The sequence below is a fragment of the Syngnathoides biaculeatus genome, chromosome 12 (assembly GCF_019802595.1).
Source record: "Syngnathoides biaculeatus isolate LvHL_M chromosome 12, ASM1980259v1, whole genome shotgun sequence".
In the NCBI taxonomy this organism is placed as follows: domain Eukaryota; kingdom Metazoa; phylum Chordata; class Actinopteri; order Syngnathiformes; family Syngnathidae; genus Syngnathoides; species Syngnathoides biaculeatus.
The window spans coordinates 29,212,480-29,227,080 of NC_084651.1; the positions used below are offsets into that span (position 1 = coordinate 29,212,480).

Below are 14,601 nucleotides of genomic sequence, written 5' to 3' on the forward strand. Positions count from 1 at the left end.
TCTCCTATCTATGGGGTTGAGGTCACAGAGGTGATTAAAAAGCTCTTAAGTGGCGAGGCCCTGGGGGTGGGACGAGAAAGAGAAAGAATCCACTTTATTGCCTAAGTATGTAAACAACACACAAGGAATTTGTCTTCGATGGAACAATGTGTCTATTTACATGACTTGTTCATTTAATGTATATATTTGTATAGTAGTATCTTAAAGTACTTTTAAATTAGTAAATTTATTTTGTCTATCTTGCAAATGTAGCTAAAATTTCATTTAAAAATTTAAAAAATTCTCAACACAGAAATTAAATTAGCGCCAAAGTGCACATTTTCTTTGTAATCCGAATGCCTCCCATGTCTGTTGAAGCTGCTTCCCTGTAACGTCACACCTAGACAACCCCAGTAAAAAAATGGCTTCTTACACAAACAATCATACACATGGGAGGGATCTAGAGAAGACAGACAGCAGTGATGGACGTTTTTAATGGAATGGGTAATGCTACTTGCTTCTTGTACGTGCATAAGAGATCACACAGGTTTCCGAAGCAAGGAGTGTTTATTGAACTCCGAGGACATGAAAAAGAGTGAGCAGCTACACATAGACTGCCGCAGCTAAATAACTAGAACATAGATAAGGGACACAACCCTTGGAGGTGTATGCACCTACTCGGCATAGTGAGAAAGAACCAATAATCTACAGAATGCTCTGTAGATAGGATTAGAGATAGGAACTGAAGAGGAGGAATTTTCTTATTCTTCTCATGTTGGAAAAACATCCCACACAGGTGTAATTCAACCATATACGTTCAAACCGGTGTGACGGTCTCAGCATCAAATGTAACACAAGGAGGGAATTCGGTGAGACATGAAATTGACGAACTTCGCACCCAAACAGATACTGGTAGGTGGCTCAAGAAAACTACGTACACTTTGTAGACAAAAATAATCTAATTCAAACACGTTTAAACATCTGATGCTGCTTGCACACAAAAGTGAGCCGTTTATTCTTGTTGCTGTACTAGCGACTGAGTCAGCGTAGAAAAAACATTGAAACCTTCAGTATCGTTCTGTGTTTAAAGCCCGTATTTAGCTGTATTTTAAATAATGCACTGAACACTTGAGAGCACACACCTCAGCGTCAACAGGACATTAACGTTATCCAGTGTCCAAATTTTGTCACCTCCTAAACATCACATGGATACGGGTAATAGCTGACATATGGCATGTTTTATCTGTATTGGTATTGTACTTACATTTAAAACAAGGTAGATACTTGTCAATACTAAACAATTGAACGCGTACTAACTTACTTCCTACCGAAGGCAAGTGAACGCTGTACCAGGTTTTCAAAGCAGTCCTCTGTGAAATGCTCGGAACATATTACTGTCCACTTTGATTTGTAAGTCCAATGCGGCTGCTTTGTCTTCACAAACCTGGTCCATAACCTGCCTATCTGTTCATCTTTCGGCCATTCATGTAAGCTTACTCCGTCAATGTTTGACGCAGAACCGCCATATGCCACACTTCCTCTATCGTTGCTAGCTTTTTCACTCTCTGGCTAAATGTTGTCGTGACGTCACATTCCGGAGAGTACCGTAACTTGATGAATCTAAGTGACATTTTGGACAAAATCTTGAGATTGACTTTGACGCTAATTTATTTCATTTCTGTTGTGTTGAAAATTTTTTAAATATTTTTTAAATGAAATTTTAGCTACATTTCTACAATAGACAAAATACATTTCCTCTGGATTAGTGCTTTAAATTATTCTCTAGTAAAAAGTACTCATTTTAGACAAAAGTTAAAACGATCTCTCTAATGGGCATTCGAGGATTGGTGACTGACAAGTTGTAGGAATAATTGTGATCATAATTATCATACATCTGCTTCCAATAAAGAAATGCTTTGCTCTGCTCTAGATAACGTGACAGTCTCCTAGCAGGAGATAGCAAGAACAAAAACATCTAATCATCAGAACTGTTAGAACTGCTGCCCGTTAAAGAAATGATGACCACACATGTATTCAGCAATCTTCCACACATGCACATGAACAAACATGTACACCTAGTTTCAAACTGTTTTTCTTGTCATCTCCTTTTTGTAACATCCATGTAAATAAGGGGCGCCTTAATGAACCATTTAAAGAATATAGAATTGGAATGACTGCATGTTTTAAAGCAAACAGTGGCATTCCTGAAGATCACAATCAAGGGAGTGGGTATCAAGGGCAATTAAAAATGCTCTTCATGTGAATTCAAATAATCCTATAAAACAATGGATTGAAAAACATTGGGTTGACAAACCGACTGGCAGCCTCTAACAATACGTTAACCAAGCACTATACGCAGAAAGAGTGCGACAAAATAAGAAAAAGAAAATTGACACCTTTCTAACAGAGAAAGGAGAAATTTATGGAGCTTTATGCGAAACATTTAATAATTGTGGCCGCAGATGAGGAGGAGAGCAGCCATCTCCCCATCAAAAATGTGACAAGTAATGCTCCCAAAATGCAACTTTTAAATTTGTCCCATATGGGCATAATTCCCTCTCTGACAAGAAATATAGAAGCAAAAATTAAAAAAGGAATTACTGGGAGGACAGTTAAATATCTTACAAAATAAGAATCCAGCACTCTAATATTACAACTTAGATATTCCAAACAAACCTCCCACAAGAACAGATTTCTTGCTGCAAATGGCTCGAGACATGATTGAACAACCACAAAATGACGTAGGAAGTGACTCATTGCATGCAACTATGTAGTGTAAGATACTGTAAACTTATAACAGCCCACACCAGACAAAATCATGATTGATAACCTGTACTCAGATGGTACAACAGTCGTGATGGCAGGAACAAGAATGACTGAAACTAAATGCACCTCAAAAGGAATGGACACCACACGTCATTACGACGGGAGTGGAAGAGTTTGGGACAATTTGTTTTGATAGTACGAAATGTTCCTGATTGGACAGAAAAAAAAACAGATTTGGATTGGGACGACTGAACTGTACAGACAATATCTTATTGGACAGTCTTAAACAATCTGAGACCAGATGCTGCTGTATTCACGGTGGTATCACAATCTACACAGACAATACTGGAAAAATAGAGGAATAGCAACAACTACAGGGAACACAGTGACACATGCAGAGCTACGACAAAATTTGCTCATAGCAGTTCAATTACCAAAAGAAATAGCCATATGTAAATGTGCAGTACACACATCAAATACAAACAAAGAATCATTAGGAAATGGATTCACATAAAACAGCAAAAGAAGAAGCAGCCAAAACCTTTATGGGATTAGCTGACCATGTAACAGACATACTGATAGATGATGAGTTAAACAAAATGCAACAACAAAGCTTACCAACTAAAAATGTGGAAAAATAAGGAACTACATTACAAAACGGGAATTATGTCAGCAGAGATACCAAAAAAAAAAAAAAAAAAATCTACCAAAAACATTTTTTAATGGGCGGCAATCTTGAGCCATGGAAAGTCTCAGGTCTCAACAGGGGGAATGGTAGCCCTGGTACAAAGGCATTCCATGATCCATGGATTCAACTTGCATGCAAAAAACTTTTTTGTAGGGCTTGTTTGATCTGTGTGCGACATACTCCACAAGGGAATGTGCATCCAAAATGTGGTCAGTGTCCTCAAGCTACACATCCATTCATCCCTCCATCCATTTTCTTAGCCACTTATCCTCACAGGGGTCGCGGGCAGGAGGCAAGGTACACCCTGACCTGGTTGCCAGCCAATTGCAGGTCACATGGAGACAAACAGCCGCACTCACAATCACACGTAGGGGCAATTTGGACACAATGATAGATTTAGTCTAACTATATATACACATTACAAGCACGTAAGGGTCTCATTCCATTCAAAACACTGTTTGGGAGACCACACAAATTACCAATATTTCCCACTCAATGAGAGATAGATGAATGATGAAAGGAAAAAAAAACCCAAAACAAAAAAACAAAAAACAAACAAAACAAAAAAAACACACAAGTGGGTCCCTTTCAGGAGTTATTAAAAACCCCAAACATCTTCAAAAAATTCCAAAAATGGGTACTTGAGTTCATTTGTTGATTGTAGGAAAGTTATTGCTTTTGAAACCATTGTTAACACAAAACTAATTTGTTTTTATTGGCCACTTGTAAGATAGCTGTTCTCATTCCCACTGCCAAGGTTGCTGTAGTCTGGTTACACATGGGAGTGAGACTGCTGTCATAATGGTGACTCAACAGTTACATTTTGCTGTTGGATGAAAACGCTACCCATTATTTTCATTTTTCTATTCGAGTGGTACCTATGGGAACCACTCAAGGTCCCACCCCAAAAAAAAAAAAATAAATTAAAAACAAAACAAATTGGATAACTACATACAAAAAACGTGTCCAAAAGATTCTGTTGTTTGCATAGATTCGGAGATAAAACCATTGCTATTAATTGATAACGAATGCACAAAAAAAAAAGTTGTGGGATTCTGTGTATTCACTAACTTCTTTTGAAAAAACAAAAACACATTGTTTACTAATGGCGTGTCACTAGGAAATTTCACATGCATCAATTTGATAGGGCTAGAAACAAATTGGGAAATTTATCAGCATTGATGTGTAAAGCAAATTTTGTGCCATTGTCATGGTGGTGCGGCAGTAACTGTCTTTTTTAGTTTTTTACGCCGGATGCCTTTCCTGACGCAACCCTACTGCATTTATTCGGAGAGAGAGCTGGAGCCAATCCCAGCTAACTTCAGGCAGCGGCAGACTACACCCCGAACTGGTCGCCACAAAAGGGTCTCGAGTGTGCTGGAGCCTATCTCAACCAGCTCATGCTCATCAATGTTGAGAGGCCGTGTACACCCTGAACTGCTTGCCACCCTATAGCAGGGCAGGTATAAATAACCATTTGCACTCACATTCACATAAATTGTCATTTTCAGTCTTCTATTAACCTAACCTGCATGTTTTTGGTATGTGTGTGGAAACCGGCGTATCTGGACAAAAAAAAATAAAATAAATACACGTAGACATAGGCAGAAAATGCAAACTCCAGACAGGTGGAAACTGAGTTGAATGTGCTACCCAGTTGTCCACCATGACGCCCAAATCAAAATTTCATGACAGACATCATGTGTGGCAACTTACTGTAATTATTACTTTAACAAAACTGTTAATGACATGCTACCTCTAACTTTCCACTTTTCTGGCTATATGGACAGATGTTGTCCAGCGTTTGCATCTCTTTTTTTTTCCCCACCACACTGCATTGTTTGCACATTTGTTGTGTTGAACCATTTAGATAACCCCACGGGGTACTTCAGTTGTTCACGAATGGCAAATAAGTCCAACAACAATGACGTGTTTATTGACAACATTGGAAAAAAAAAAAAAAAAAAAAAAAAAACTATTGGCCGTCACAGTCACTGTGATTTGACAGGCGCGCCATCGCACTCACAAAACTCCACAGTCAAGCACGAAAATTCACACGCGTGATATTTGTTACGGGTAGAAATACATAGACACTCAGCAGACATGAAAACCAATCCAGCGCAGTGAACCAGAGCCTGACTTTGGTTTTTCTTTTTTTGTCTCCTGCTAGTTTATCTGACTCCGCCCCCCTTCAGCTCTTAAAGGGGTACACTCGTAAGTACAAACACCGTTCGCCCACACAGTCTGGGCAACGTAGAGCAAAGAGAGACATGCTGCTTGTGTTTAGCCTCGATAATAATGGTAAAAGTAAAGAAAAAAAAAAGTGCTGTTGCTTTCACGAATGTCGGAGTATGTGAATAATAGAAGAAAAAGTGGTGAAACTGGACGAGATTTTCTGTTTTTTAAGTAAAAAAAGGTTTGGTCTGAAGCCAAATTAGAAAGTACAGGATGACAGTGTATAATGTTAAAATTCCACCTTGGGACAGCCTGATCGAGGATGAAAGCACAGAGAATACAGTGGACACAAAGCTAATTCTGTATTTTAAATACAGGAGACATAACCTTAAAACTGTTTGGGAGCATCATTCAGCTTTCAACATGCATTGCTAAAGATATTGTGCAAGGTATAATTCAGTTTTTCACCAAGAAAAACAGTCAGGGATATCATTGTGGGTTACAAAAAAAAAAGTTGCAAGGGACATTTCAAATTTATAGTTCATAGTTGGCTTGGTTTCGTAAATGTATTTTTGTTTGTTGACATTTTCATTGTAAGTTTCAAAAACACAAAACTGTTTTTAGAAATGTTCTGATGGGAATGTAAATGCTGTAATCTGTATCTTTGAATGAGCGGTGTAACTTCAATGGATGACACTGATCTGACCACAGTGCATGCGTCTGATGTTCCTCACAGTGGTCAAAGGGGGCGCTCATGGGCTTAGTGTGTTTGCTCAAACACATAAAACAGAGGGAACGTTGGTCTTGACATTTATGGGTATATTTCATAAACGGTAACAAAAGAAGCCTGATCCTCACAATCAGTATTCACTCGGAAACAGGAAATGCAAGTTAACCGTACTGAGCATGTTCATGATACCAAAAGCACATGTTCAGAGCTTCTACACATACTGCGAGTGTTAAAATAATCATCCATATGCTCTCATTTTGTTCAAACTGTAGTTGGTTACACATCACCACCAAGCTTGTACCTTTGAACTCATTGTCTTGATATAATCAATCGAACTTGATGTAATCAATCTAACAAATTTAAACAATCAAACAGTCTGACACGTCTTAGTTTATGTGTCGCAAGCCTTCAATGGTTGTGACACACTCACACACACACTCATCATGTGATTCACTGAATAAAAAGAAGCTGCAGGGAGACAAGTTGGAGTTGGTTGGAAGCAGGGAAGTCCTGTCGCTCCCCTTGCAGCAAGTAAAACTTGAAGCCTTGTCTGTTTGCCTTCTTTTAATAGAGAGTCAAGCTTTTAAACCTGACATTTGGTCCTTCGAGCCGGATCCCACCACACAACCGCCCATCGAGGAGGAAGAAGACACACCGAAGTCTGTCGACAGCCAGGAGCATTTAGCTGTTCCTGAAGAAAAGCCCTGGTGGGACGTGAATTGGCGGCCAGGCCGGTGTTAAGAGTCCAATCTCCCCTCGGTGGACAAAGGTTGACGGGATCACGAAGAACTGGCGTCCAGACAACGCATGAACCGGTAAGTGAAGGCTACTCCGCCAGGAGGTTGAAGGCTACTCCGCCAGAAGGAGGTTTTAAGGTTACTCCACCTTTAAAGAGGTTATATATTAGGATACATAAATGTGTGAGTAAGTGAATGCAAGTGTGAATGCCATTACTTGTGGAATCATAGGTCACGGATGGAAACCTAACGGTGCTAACAGAAGTCCGTGCTCCGGTGAAGTACACAAGGTAGTGGATTAGGACTTGGGTCCCAAAAAGGACAAGTAGTCTGGACAGGACAAATGTAGAAAAACATAATGGCGAGCGGGAATAATAACTCTGCCCTAGAGGGGATGTAAACTTTATGAAATAATGTTTACCGGGCAGCATGATGTTTCTTAAAGAAATGGGAAGCAAAAAAAAAAAAAAAGAAAAATAGCATGTCTTAAATGGCAAGTTAACAGTTGAAGGATGCAGCAGGTTGGGAGAAAGATTGATGGCAAGTGTTACAGGGAAGTAAGGCAAAGCCAAGATTAAGACTTACATCTTAGGATGGCGAGAGGTTGGTTAGCATAGGCAAGAAAGAGAAAGGCAGGAGAGTCAGCTGAAGTAATGCAAGCAGTGGCTATATTAAGACCATCTACAACAGTTTAAAACAGGCTAAAGAAAGTGAGTCAGAAAGAGAGCTGTCAGAAAATCTCGAAAAAAAAAAAAGAAAAAGGAAAGAAAAAATGCTGTCTCCCTGGGAAATACATTCGCTGATAAAACCGCCAAGGAGGCAGCAACAGGAAAATATGGCACACACAGTGACACAATCACAAGCCCCCAACCCTCCTATTGATTTAACAGTTCTAAAAGATGTGCAAAACATGCTCCTCAAAGTGAAACTCAGTGATGGCTTACAGAAAAAACTGAATTTGAAGATAATATACATTGGTGGTCTCAAACTGGCAGTCCGCAGGCCATTTGTGGCCCCCAAGATGATGTTTTGCGGCCCCCACCTTACTTACTATGAAAGTCAAATGATGGTGTGGCCCTGAAGTTTTATATGAATGGCACTTTACGGTGTTGTGTGCTGAGCTGGTGAACCAACCAATCACGATGGGGTTGTGGCTTTCGGGGTGTGACAGTGACAAGTCCTGATGTAAGGTGAGAAACATTTTTAATTGAGTGAAAGTTAGTGATTCTGCCATGGAGTTTTATTAGTTTTGCGCACAACCTGTTTACACCAGCTTTCTTGCTTATCTTTTGTGTTTAAAAAAAAAAAAAAAAAAAAAAAAAAAGACTTAAATTGTGTGCAACTAGAATCACTGAGGGGGTAGTGGTACACACGTCTGCCTTTGGTGGGGCAGTATGGGATCGATTCCCGCTCAGTGATGGTGCCGATATCTGCCCTGTGACTGACTGCCGACAAATTCAGGGTGTAGTCCACCTTTCGCCTGAATTTAGCTGGAATCGGCTTCAGCTTTCCTTCAACTCTTATGAGGATAAGCGGCTTGAATAATGACATGTTATGACAAATTGTGTGCATGTGCGCTGAGGCTGCGTCCCAGCCTCAGCCAGAATGTGCCTTCAGCGGCCCTGATGTGAATGGACTTTTGAGACCACTGATATACATAATCAGGGGAAAACCTGCATTAAAAAAAAAATAAAAATAAAAAAAATAAAAAATCTGTTTAAAACACTGACTTTTTAGTCATGGGCCTTGCCATGTATCAACAGGAGGGATGGTAATGGTAGGTATTATACAGACATTTTCGCACCTTTGGATTCAATTCTTACTCAAAAAAAATTTGTAGATCATGTCTTAATTGCTACAAACACAATACTCAAGGCAACTGCAGACCTAAGAGAGGGCAGTTTCCCCAATGTAGTCAGCCTTTCCAGTTTTTACACAATTTTGAGTTAAACAGCATTACAAATGTAGTTTAGTATTGATCTGCCCCTTATCTAAATGGGTGGAGATTTTTCCATGTACAAGTGCTGAAGCTATTACTGTGGCAAAGTTCTTGTGTAAATATATTATTCATTCTCATGGCAAAATTGTATGGAAACAATGTGCCACATTTTGTTAATGGGAAAAAAAAAGTCAAGTATCTGCAACTCTAGAAATAACTAAAAAAAAAATCATTGTGCAGAATTAGTGTAACGAAGCAATAGGACAGTAAAGTCTTGATTAAGGAAAACTACATTTAATAAAAATGTATATGAAAATAACCAACAGATAAAGGATTGTTCCCATTTGAAATAGTATCTAGTAGATTAGATTAGACTGCCCATGGTAGAGCGGGCAGTGCAGCAGTCAGAAGAAAATACATTAAGTGATTGGGTGAAAGAGTTGCTGCTAAATAAAACTGAAAGAAGCAAATGATCTGCCGCCTATTGTGCCTTCTTCACAGGTGCTGTTGGTGTCCATTGGTGATTGGGTCCTGAGAAAAATCATCAAGAGGAAGTGTTGGTCTTCACCTCGCTGGGATGGTCCACTCCCACGGTGATATAGATAGCAGAACGTCCCACATGGATACACTCGTCCCACTGCAAGCCTGTGGCTCCCTTTTCATTCAACGACAAGTAGCGGTGGAAGTCCGGCTAAAAAGGGTGTGGTAGCAATAGGCTGCCCTGGTCTCAAACCGGTGAAGAATTCAGCTGATCCGCGCTTGAGCCTGTTAGGTAAAGGAGAGCCACTATTGCGACTGCTGGCCTTCGTGCTGTTCGGACCATGGCTCCTCTGCACTGGCCAGTCTGGGACTGTACGTGTTTATCACTGGATCTATGGACATCGATCATCATGGAGCAAGGACAATCCCACCTCTCCAATGGACGCCAACACCTGGTACTCTAATGTGAATATGGTCTCCCTCCGTGGACAACCAATGACAGATCAACAAGTGTGGTGAAGCTGGAACTACTCAGATGCCCCGCCATGAAAAGAAGTGGGCAGCAGCGACGAGTACGACAATGCCAGCAATTCCACCTACTGGTCACAGACTTCTTGCCAGGCCAGGAGAGGATGCAGAGAGAAACCATCTGAGGTCTTCAAGACGGACCTGATCACCACCATGGAGGTGCATGACTCGTACCAGCTCAACGCAGAGGATTACTACGTCCTGGCCGATTCATAGAAGCAGAAGCGAGAAAAAGGGTATCCATGTGCCCATTAGCCCGCAGTCCATCCCGGAGCACGTGGTACTAACTGACAAAAGCAAGGATGTCATGTTCATCAGGCCCAAGAAGCTGATCCGCCCATCTGCCACCCTGGTCCTCAGTTATGTGGACATCAGGACTTTGGCGGAGGGCGTGTGTCACTACGACCTCAACGAGGAAGAGGTCACCTGGCTGCAGGTCATCGACGAGGAGTTTGCAAGGTTTCCCTTCTTCCACTGGATAAATTCGCCATAGAGTGCTGAGCACCGTTGTCATAACAACATGACACACACTACCGAGACACAGTAGGGGCTTGGTATAGAGTACAACGAGAATGTGGTGTGCGACGTGCCAGTTCCCCAACGGAGAGGATGACAACGAGATGGTATTCTGCAACAAGTGCAATATCTGCGTCCACCAGGTATCCTGCCAAAGTGCCAGTTGTGCCCGAAAACGGGCGATGCTATTAAGCCCACCCGCAGTGGAACCACGTGGGTCCATGTCATCTGTGCCTTGTGGATCCCAAAGATGAGCAATGGGAACCTGGAAAAGATGGAGCACGTCACCAACATGTCGCACACTCCCAGCAACAGCCTACACTCCGGCCTGGAGAGCCCATCATCACTCAGAACGACAATGTCAAGGTCAAGTACTACTGGCCCAAGCACTCGGGCCTTAAAGGCAGTGACTCTGTGGAGCGGGACTCCACCACTGAAGTTGAAAATGGGGAAAGCATCGGGAGCAAGACGGGCAAATTGAGAGGAAAGGTTGGAAGGGACAGTAAAGAGGACATGGCCGCCCTCTGCCTCATCCCTTTCGCCTCGTTGTCCTTGTGTCTTGTTTGTAAATGTGACCCGCAGGAAAAGCGTGTCAATGTCAGCAAGATGAAATTGCAAGAGATGGAGGAGGTCTTCAGTTTGTGGGCACTGAGGAAGTGGGCTGTCACCTCAAGATGACACCCAAGACAGTTGAATTCCTGTACCAGTACTGGAAGCTGAAGCACAAATCTAACTTCAACCAGCTGCTGCTCATGCCTAAGAAGGACGAGGAGGACACCTTGGCCAGACGTGAACACGAGGTGTTGCTGAGATGAATGCAGCTATTCAAGCAACTCAGCCAAGACCTGGAGAGGGTGTGCAACTTGACTTGCATGGTGATGAAGATGTAAAGACTGTTGTTTGGAAAAATACGAGTGATGGAGTGCAGGACAATGGCCTGACTTTAAATGGACAAGGACTCTGCACTGTCACCAGCAGAGCTGAAGAATCTCTTCTGTGTTTGCCCTTATATGCCATGGGGTGCAAAAGTCTGCATGACTCTCCCAATCACCAGCGAAGGTTACATCTCTAATCACGGCTTCCACTGTCAGTGGAGGCTGTGTGTTTATCTTGACAACCATTGCCTTTCTCCTTACATGTTTCGCGACTCCAGTACCAAAAATATCTTCACTAGACTTGGTTGGGCTGCTGTGTACTCGCACATGATGGGTTCAGAAATGAGCAACGATGTTCACCCACTGTTTAGTTATTATTATTATTACTACTATTCGTCCTAGTTCACCTACGGACCTGGTATTTTGTTATGAAGTTAGTTATAGCCGTAATTACTGTTCTGGGTTTGTTCTGCCTTTTCACGATGTGTATAATCACACATTTGAAATCTATGATGGTTCGAGCAAGGTCAAATGTTTGTGAATTATGCCCTTCTACAACAAGTAGACCGTGATTATATGCAGCTACAGCCAAAAGAAAGCATTTGATGCCTTTTATATGCTCAAGTGTAAATGATGAACTTTCTGAAAATGCAACAGCATTCTGATGTCCCCACTCGTATTTCCAAAATGATTAACAGGAGGGAAATGTTAAAATAATCATCCATATGTTCTCATTTTGTTCAAACTGTAGTTGGTTACACATCACCACCAAGCTTGTACCTTTGAACTCATTGTCTTGATGTAATCAATCTAACTTGATGTAATCAATCTAACAACACTCATCATGTGATTCACTGAATAAAAAGAAGCTGCAAGGAGACAAGTTGGAGTTGGTTGGAAGCAAGGAAGTCCTGTCGCTCCCCTCCCAGCGAGTAAAACTTGAAGCCTTGTCCATTCGCCTTCTTTTAATAGAGAGTCAACCTTTTAAACCTGACAGCGAGCGCATTTACGTTGAAAGTAAATCAACATGAGCCATGTCAAAGGAAATTTGGTTAAACTGAAAACATTTCTGGGATATAACATAGGTAATGTTTCAGTATCTATAATAAATATGAGATTGTGATTTGCTTTGACTTGATCCAAGTTCTAACAGACTAGTCTGTACATATATATAATAAATGCGAACTGTCATTTTCTCCCGTGGTACCGCGTTATCTTAAAGTTGAAAACGTTTCCCCTCTACATGCTTTAGGAAGATATAATCTACTGGTATCTTTCATCAATGGATTGACGATACCGCCGTAAATTACACTAGATAATACATCATGATGAAATAAACCTACATTTTTTTAATACTTAGTTTTAAAATTGAATGGCTACTGACCTCTTCAAAAATGTCTGTCTCAGTGCAATGTCAATAAATTATGATTATGGTATTGGGTAACTACTACATACTCGGGTATAAAAACTAAGTTATTTTAAGATCTTGAGATTCCATACCTAATCACACCCGCAACTTTATCTGCGGGCATGACTGGTGGACTACAGCCATAACTTTATATCTGCGGGCATGACTAACCACACCTGTACATTTTTCAAATGTGAGTGACTGCCGTCAGTTACAGAACTACGCCACAATAAACCTGAGGTTAAAAATGAACTAGCATTAGGATACATACCTATATGCAACAGCAACGTCGTGTAAGTAAATGTCTTTTGCAGAGGCAATATACAACATCATTGACCGGATTCCCGTATTATGACATGAAAGCCAATTAGTCTATCGCGTGAAATCTTTATCGTCCAATACCAATCAAGCCGATCAGATTGGTGTAAAGTCTAATTATTGCTGCCAAAGGAATATCAACTAATTATTAAATCCAAGGCTTTATTTAATTTCTCCTTCTCTATCCAGTGTAACTATGTTTACAAGACAAAAATATATTTTAAAAATATGTGTTTGCTTGTGGGATGCTCACTTGTATAACAGGGATGACAAAAGCCAAAGTCTTGCCACTCCCTGTTGGAGAAGAAACACAAATATCTCTGGGCTTGTAACCAGCTTGTCCAATTAGTAGTCCTTGCTGTGCACCCTCCAAGATGGCAGGGATGACCTCTGCTTGGACTGTAAAAAACAGTTCCATTAACAACTTCTACATGTCAAGTAACATTAAAATAAACAGCATTTAACTTGGGGTTACCTGGAAAGAAGTTATTAATTCCATGATTACATAGCTTCTTCAGCAGTGGCACAGTAAGTCCTCTGATATCAGAGCATGGAAGCAGTTTACTTTTCATGTCCCTGGGGATAACATCAGGCTGAGCCAGCCACTGCGGAAGGACTCTGTGAACCTGTAAATCGTGAACACACTCATTGTAATAGTTAAAGGTGTGCATATGTGCTTGATGGAAGCTTTTCCACAACATGCACTGATGATATGACAGTCTTCAGTCGTCTCTGATACACTGACGACAGTAAAGTTAACATCCTACACTGCCCAAAGATTATGCTACAAATAAATCCATGAAGGCACCAGAGTGGATGACTGGCCAGAATGTCTGTCACACAGGTCTGAGGTCAAGGGCTTAAATCCCGGCCTCGCCTATGTGGAGTTTCCATCTTTTCCCTGGCTTCCTCCCACATCATAAAAACACGCATGGTAGGTTAATTGAAGACTCCAAAATCCCTGTAGGTATGAATGTGAGTGCAAATGGTTGTTTGTATGTGGACTGATATTGGCTGGCAACTGGTTTTGTGTGTACCCCGCCTCATCCCTGAAGATAGCTGGGATAGGCTCCAGCACTTCAGCGCCCCTTGTATAAAATTAAGCGGCTCAGAAAATGGATGGCTAGATAAATTCATGGACAGCAAAAAGAGAAACCAAGAGCACTTGGCACTAGACTTATTACTCTTAACATGAATTAATAATTTTGATTAACACCGAAGATTGTTTTTGTGAGCCTTAACAAATCAGTGCACCTTTTGTATTGTTGTGTTCTCAAATCCTCCCAGAACTGTGAAACCAGATGGAATAGAAGACTTCCTTGAAGTTTCCTTTGGGATATTAACATCTTCCCTTTCAACCTCTCCATCGCTGCCAGTAACAGTCTCTGACAGTTTATCAACGACACAGCCTGGAACTGAAAAAACTCAAAGATTGAAAATTGTATTACAAAGTAACCTTTTG

The 14,601-nt window shown here is 41.0% G+C and overlaps 1 protein-coding gene across 8 annotated transcripts in view; it reads right to left on the reverse strand.

Annotated features, from left to right (window-relative positions):
- ddx51 (DEAD (Asp-Glu-Ala-Asp) box polypeptide 51) overlaps positions 1-14,601 on the reverse strand; it is a 116,013-nt gene that overhangs the window by 97,230 nt on the left and 4,182 nt on the right. For all 8 annotated transcript variants that reach the window (XM_061836751.1, XM_061836750.1, XM_061836752.1 and 5 more), the window contains exons 3-5: positions 14,394-14,554; positions 13,615-13,765; positions 13,393-13,538 (exon numbers count right to left, since the gene is read on the reverse strand). In XM_061836751.1, the coding sequence (XP_061692735.1) occupies positions 13,393-13,538; positions 13,615-13,765; positions 14,394-14,554 (458 nt within the window). The remainder of the gene's footprint in view (positions 1-13,392; positions 13,539-13,614; positions 13,766-14,393; positions 14,555-14,601) is intronic.